The 7411-nt window shown below is 47.1% G+C and overlaps 1 protein-coding gene across 1 annotated transcript in view; it reads left to right on the plus strand.

Moving 5' to 3' along the window:
- col4a1 (collagen, type IV, alpha 1) overlaps positions 1-6983 on the plus strand; it is a 32873-nt gene extending 25890 nt beyond the window's left edge. The window contains exons 44-51 of the mRNA XM_083638360.1: positions 25-96; positions 302-430; positions 573-671; positions 968-1180; positions 3426-3603; positions 3710-3824; positions 4764-4936; positions 5080-6983. Coding sequence (XP_083494486.1) covers positions 25-96; positions 302-430; positions 573-671; positions 968-1180; positions 3426-3603; positions 3710-3824; positions 4764-4936; positions 5080-5161 — 1061 coding nt within the window. The 3' untranslated portion in view covers positions 5162-6983. The remainder of the gene's footprint in view (positions 1-24; positions 97-301; positions 431-572; positions 672-967; positions 1181-3425; positions 3604-3709; positions 3825-4763; positions 4937-5079) is intronic.
- Positions 6984-7411: the final 428 nt, after the last annotated feature.

Here is a 7411-nt window from a genome sequence, read left to right on the forward strand (position 1 = left end):
ACTCACTGTGAATACTGACTCCAGGTACAAAAGGTGAATTTGGGACAGTTGGATTCAAAGGAGAACTTGGAGACAGAGGATTCCCAGGAGACAAGGGTAATTAAGACGGAAACAGTTATACTACAGTGTGGTTATATTCTGAACTAGCACTATTTCACACAATGGAGTCGTTGTATATTGTAATTCTCCCAGTACGTTGTCTTATCCGAGGTTCATTCATTCATTCATCTGAGGTTATCAATATGAATATGAGCGGCTGGAAGATGTGTTGTGGCGGTTCTAATGATGCAGTGTATTTCAGGTAATGAAGGTCCCCCTGGTCCCCCTGGCCCCCACACCGTCATCAAAGGAGACATCGGGTTCCCAGGAGGGCAGGGCCTGCCGGGGCCCCAGGGGCCATCTGGTTTCGTTGGACTGAAAGGACAGCAAGGTGACATTTGGCTTAAAAGCCTGCTGAATGTGCAGAACAGCTCAACCATCATTCCCACTGATGTAGACCCAGCCGTGTTCTCCTCCTCCTCCATTTCTCTACAGTAACTACAGTATTCATCATTTCTTTTGTTCCCTCTCAGGTGTGACAGGTCACACGGGGCCGAAAGGTGAAGATGGCCACCCTGGGTACAACGGTCAATATGGAGGCAAAGGAGAGCTTGGTCTGACCGGCCCAACAGGTGAGAGGTTTGCAGGGATGAAAGGAGCAGGGTTCAAGGTTTTTATTGTCACATACAGCACATCACAGTAGTCATGAGCAGGGAAATGAGGGCCGCAGACTGTGCACGTGCAGGGACATACAAGACAACGTGGTCTTAAAACACAACCCAATGATAAAAGCTACAAATTAAACGTGAAAGCTAAAAGGTTAAAAAGTTCACTGCACACATAAGGGTTTTCGGGGCAAGGGACAGAGTTATGTCTATAGCTGTACAACTGCCCCTTTGCAAAGTCGTTAATCTGCTCGTCTCTTTAGGACCCAGAGGATACCCTGGACCCCCCGGACCCGATGGTGTGCCGGGTCAGGTGGGTCCGCCCGGCCCCTCCTCCATGGATCACGGCTTCCTGGTGACCCGGCACAGCCAGACAGTGGAGGTGCCAGAGTGTCCTCAAGGCACCGTTCCCATCTACAATGGCTATTCCCTGCTCTACCTGCAGGGCAACGAGCGCTCACACGGACAGGACCTAGGTGAGAGAGAGAAAGAAGAGAACCAAAGACAAGAAAAAAAAGACAGGCAGACAGAGAGGGGCGTCCGGGTAGTGTAGCGGTAGATTCCCTGCTTACCAACTCACTGGTCGCAGGGTCGAGCCCCCGTGTTACCAACAGCTTGGTTGTGCATCCATACAGGTGCAATTGGCCATGTCTGTGGGTGGGAAGCATACTGGTCGCTGCACTAGTGCCTCCTCTGGTCGGTCTGTTTGAGGGGGGAGGGGAACTGGGGGGGGAATAGCGTGATCCTCCCACGCGCTACATCAAACACCTCGCTGTCAGGTGAAAAGAAGCGGCTGGCGACTACACGTGTCGGAGGAAGCATGTGCTAGTCTATGGCTCTCCCCGAATCGCCAGAGGGGGTGGAGCAACAACCAGGACAGCAGGCGGAATTGGCAAAGTACAATTGGGGAGAAAACAGGGGGAAATCTGAAAGTAATTTGATAAAAGAGAATAAACAAATGAAGGAAGAATAATTAAATAGCCAATGTTAGGGCTCTGGGGCCAGTTGCACCAACAGGGCTTAGTTATGCCTGGTCATAACTTCTATGCCGGTCGTTGTTAAGACCAGTCTTAAGAGTGGATTTATGCCGGTTGCACCAACACGGTTTATGCCTGGTCGTAACTATGTCGGGCATAGCAAAGCGTGTCCATGTGAATTGCCGGAATATGCCCCCTGATTGGCCCAAAAATGTGCCTCGCGATCCTGCTTGGAGCGTCACTGTGCCACTACGCTCTAATATCCAGTCTATGGCCACTACTGTATGTGCGTCACTACACCCTCCCTCCTCCCACCCTCCCTCCTCCTGTGGAAGCTCCGGGGGAAAATGGCGGCGATTGAGTGCCAGGCAGTCTGCATGAAATTGAATGTAATGTTCCCAATTCTATGTATTAAATTCTAAAAAAACTACCGTCAACATTTGGGAAGGCTAAGCCACACAACTAGGTCGTTATAATCGCATTTCATGCTTCGAAGGCGACTTGACGACCATGAGGACCGTGAGGACTCAATCACAGCAGGTCTCCGCTGATAGATTACCACGGAGATCTCTGTTACAGGCGCAGGCAGTTTACGCCTCCTCCTGACCAGGCGTAAGTGTTATGCCTGGGCTTAGTGAAAAGAAGGCTTAAGCCCTCTTGGTGCAACCGGCGTAGCTGTTAGGTCGTAAAGTTATGACCGACTTAGCTTATACCCAGTCTTAAGCCCTGTTGGTGCAACTGGCCCAGATGTTTTGGCAGCAAGCGACTCCAGGTAACTTAACTTCCGGGGCCCCCCTGTGGCTGAAAATGGAGGCCAGCTCTATTGCAAACTCCTCCATACCAGCCATGTTATTTTCTAACCTAGAGAGGCCTGGGTCTTTACAAATTTAAGTTTCATTGTGGAAAAACTCTGTCAGAATTTTAAATCAAGCCAGGAGTGTTTTGAGCGTACCAGATGTTTCTGTCCACACGCCAATTTGTTTCAATCACTCTTTTCTGGCTCCATGGTCAGACAAAAACTACCATGCCTGGAGTGAGAAGGAGCTAGTTTCCATCAAAGACCTATACATAGATGGTCATTTTGCATCCTGGAAGTTTGAGTTGCCTGGCATGAACTGGCTCAGATTCCTGCAAATCAGACATTATGTCCAATCCAGGATTCGCACCTTTGAAGTTATCCCAAATGAACATGCTTTTTGCGATGTATTGTTAAGCCTTCCTCACTCCAAGCATCTTATCTCTAGATTTGTATCTGTTTGACAACTGCAACACGGCCTCTACTGAGAGGATTAGAGAAGCATGGCAGGGGGAACTTGGTATTGATTTTTCTGACACTATATGGGAAAGGAGTCTGTCTGTGGCACAACTCTGCTCAGTTAATAGCAGGCACCAGCTGATCCAATTTAATGTAGCTCACCGTCTTCACTACTCCAAGCATGAACTAAACAAGATCTTCCCTTCTGTCTCACCACTGTGCGACAGGTGTCAGGTGTCAGAGGGCACATTATCTCATGCCTTCTGGTTCTGCTCTTCATGAACGGGATTATGGGCCAAAATATTTGACTGGTACTCTAAGTGGTAGCACCACGTTGCAATGTTGCCTGTTCATGATGTATGTTTTTTCTTCTTCTTCTTTCTTTCATTCTTTTCCTGTGTCTGAGCCCGTTTGTCTTGTTCGTATTTTGTTCTATTAAAAAAGAAGAAAAAAAAGAATTAAATAATGTCTTGTGTCCATGTGGTTTAGGTACGGCGGGGAGCTGCCTAAAGAAGTTCAGCACCATGCCCTTCCTCTTCTGCGACATCAACAACGTGTGCAACTTCGCCCAGCGTAACGACTACTCGTACTGGCTCACCTCCCCCGAGCCCATGCCCATGAGCATGGCACCTGTCAACGGCCTGAGCATCAAGCCCTTCATCAGCAGGCAAGTCAGCCTCCGCACAAATGGCTTCCTCTTTTTCTGCCGTGACTATTTGTGATCCTCATGTATTGGCACCCGTGTGCGCGCGCCTGTGTTTGTGCATGTGCAGGTGTTCTGTGTGTGAAGCCCCGGCCATGGTGATGGCAGTTCACAGTCAGACCATCATGATACCGTCATGCCCCCGCGGCTGGGACTCTCTGTGGATCGGCTACTCCTTCGTGATGGTGAGAGGAACAGCAAGTTGATTTGCCGTTTAGACAACAATGCATTGGAATTGTTGATCGTTCTTGATTCTGCCACTACTGGTGTTGTGTAGCGCTCACACTGCAGGAGAAAGTCCAAATGCAAGAAAATAGAGTCTGCCCTTTTGTTAACCCATTGATACCTGATGCAGCATTTGCATGTATATCCCTCATTTGTGTGTGTATCCCTTTAAGGTCTTAAAGGGATACACACACAAACGCTGCATCAGGTATCAATGGGTTAAGAAAAAGCATAAATTCAGTCCTTCATTACAACTCTGATGTAGCGGCCAAGCCTGTGATGTTTTACATGGCCAACATGTCAGGATGACGAATTAACTCCTGGGGAACATTTTCCCCAATATTGTGCAGAATCTGTTTTCTTGGCATCTGGATCCACCTCTGTCCAGTTCCGTCCTTGTCTTCCAACTTCAGGTTTTACTTCCTGACACACCATGAATAATTCTGTCGTGTTCAATTTGGCAGCGCTGGAATCAAACAATAGCTCTCAGGATCAGGGCGCCCTGGCCCTGAGTAGTTGAGGAACACCGTGTGATTGGGCTTTGCTCCCAATCCCAAACACTCTGTAGTGCTTCCATCAAGGCGAACCTTGCACATGACGTTCCCTCGCACTTCTATTGGCTGAGGGCAGAGTAATAATACATGTCATCCTCTTCTCCTGGCACATGTGGTGATGCTGGAGGATCCTGGACCAAGGCTGATAGAGGATTTGAGGGACAGGAGATAGTGTTACAGCACAGCATGTCTGTGTTCATTCAGGTCATGAAAAATGGACTCTGTGTTTGTTTGTTTGTGTTTGTGTGTGTGTGTGTGTGTGTGTGTGTGTGTGTGTGTGTGTGTGTGTGTGTGTGTGTGTGTGTGTGTGTGTGTGTGTGTGTGTGTGTGCGTCTGTGTGCGCAGCACACCAGTGCGGGTGCTGAGGGATCAGGCCAGGCCCTGGCCTCTCCTGGCTCCTGCCTAGAGGAATTCCGCAGCGCTCCGTTCATCGAGTGCCACGGCCGCGGAACCTGCAACTACTATGCCAACCAGTACAGCTTCTGGCTGGCCACCATCGAAGACGAAGACATGTTTAGGTAAGACACACACACACACTCAAGACATGCACAGGCTGCCATTACTGTTTCCATCTCTGGGTTTTATCCAGCAGTTTAGGCAAAGTTTTCCCTCCGTTTCTTTTATGGCCATTTAATATGTTTCTCTCTGCACCCCGTTCCAGGAAACCCGTCCCGACGACGCTAAAGGCGGGAGCTCTGCGAACACACATAAGCCGCTGTCAGGTGTGCATGAAGAGGACATAAACCCCGCCTCCCCCTGAGCCCGCCTTCCTTCCTTCCGACCAATCCCCTGTCCATCGACGCCCAACAGGCTTTAACAAAGGATGGTGCTATTTCCCTGCACGTGTGAGCGGAGAGGGACAGAGATGTGAGATGGACGATCTCTAGACCAGAACACACACATCAGAGACCAAAGCCATGAGACCAAGCGGCTCTTCGCTCCACGCAGAACATTTCACTAACATGGTCACATGATCACATGATCACGACACGCCTCTAACGAATGGCACCCAGTTTACCGTTGCACTGAGTAGGCTACATAGCCCCCATGAGTAAACTGGTGCTCATTTTGAAAGGGTTGTTTGTGGAAGTTAGGTGCTATTGAATCTTCCCTATCTGCCTTATTCCACTTTGGTATGTTATTTTCCCTCCCCACCCGCGCCACGTCATTCAAGATATAGCTACATATTATTGATTTTCACGTTTTGTATTTTATTTTTGTTAACATGTACTAATGTAAAGGATGGGAGTTACCACTGGTTACAGAGGCTTGTCATTTGATAAATCACCATAATGTTGCCAGTGCACATGCATAACAATGGCTCTGTTGTAAATATATTGCATTGTTTTCCTCTCTAACATACTTCACCTTACTTTGCGTGTTATTAAGTAAATTCTTTTTTTATTTATAAATGTCTGAGAATATGTTGAACTTGTGTGTATTTGAGATGCCACAGATGCCAAAAAAGTGACACAGTATGAAGTTCCAGTGGACAAGCGAACCAGTGCCTCATTACCAAGACAGCACTGAAATAGCATTGGCAAGGTGTGTGTGTGTGTGTGTGTGTGTGTGTGTGTGTGTCTGTGTGTGTGTGTGTGTGTGTGTGCATTTGAGCTGTTTGTCAGTTGTGTGTGTTGTGATGTCTGTATGTGATGTATATAAGTTGTTGCACAACTCTGTTTTTACATTAAAAACACACACACGCGCACGCACGTGCACACACACACACACACACACACACACACACAGACAGACACACACACACACACACACACACACACACACACACATACACACACACAAGAAATCAAATAGAAATAACCCTTTGGCTTGTCTACCCTTACTCTGTCAGAACATTGTTCCTCTGTCAGAACATTGTGCATAGCAGTTGTGTGTTACTGATTTCTTCCCACAATATCAGGACTCCCCCCCCCCCCCTGATCTTTGATCCCAAAGAAATGCACGTGTATATATATTTACACATAACCTGTATTTGCTACTCTGCTGATGGGCTGATTGTACCCTCTGTGAGTTACTTTTATTCTCCCTGTAGATTTAATGCAAGATTTATTCTCCCTTAGTTTAGATCTAAAGGTCATCAAATGATGTTTTTTTCTCATGCTAGTCAAAGGTAGAGGTGATGAGGGCTGTATTTACCTTTAGTGCCTTTACAAGTAGAGACTGAGAAGCTTTAACATAGGCCTGTGTTTAAACTTGGAGGAAACTCAAACTCCCAGGAGGCCTCTTGAAACCCAAACAGCATTCCTGCTACGTTTGTTTTTGTTGCCGAATGTTGACAGATGCATAATGTTTCCACTGCTCAAGTTATAGCAATAACTCTACACTGACCTCAACCTGTTTTTGTGTGTGTTCTGTTCAATTGTGAAACATGCTCCATGACATACATACAGTATTAGCAATAGGCTATTTGCCAAGGAACGAAACTTGAGTTCAGTGGGAATGGTCTTGCTTTTAGTCTCAAGCATGATTGATTAACAAGCAGAACAAATACTTTATTGACATTTTATCATTTCCAAATCCCATATTGTGTAATTCATGCAATAAAATTATTTGTATAGAATATTTGGAATCATTTAGGCTTTAGAACCATGTTTGTTTTTTAACAAAGTACGATTTCAAATAAAGTACTTAGAATTGCCACAAGATGGCAGCATCAGCCCACTTTGCTAATAGGTTTCCAGTGGATTCAGTTGGTCTCAAGGCTTTTCAACTGCATGATTCATGGTCCAACAATCCAACGTTTCCCCCCCCCCCCCCCCTGCTACTGTCTCATCTTCCACAACAGGCAACAGAGGCAGTCAGAACTTTGAGGTTGACCTCAAATGTATCTTGAACCCTAATTTCAGTGCAGCCTCTGCACCAACGCTGCCACTCAGAGCGATACCGCCACTACCTCAGCACTTCTGCCTGCCGGGCCTGTGGCCAACGAACCCGTTCACCCCACAAAAACACAAACAGATCAATAGACTCCA

The sequence above is a fragment of the Poromitra crassiceps genome (assembly GCF_964638095.1).
Source record: "Poromitra crassiceps genome assembly, chromosome: 6".
Classification (NCBI taxonomy): Eukaryota; Metazoa; Chordata; class Actinopteri; order Beryciformes; family Melamphaidae; genus Poromitra; species Poromitra crassiceps.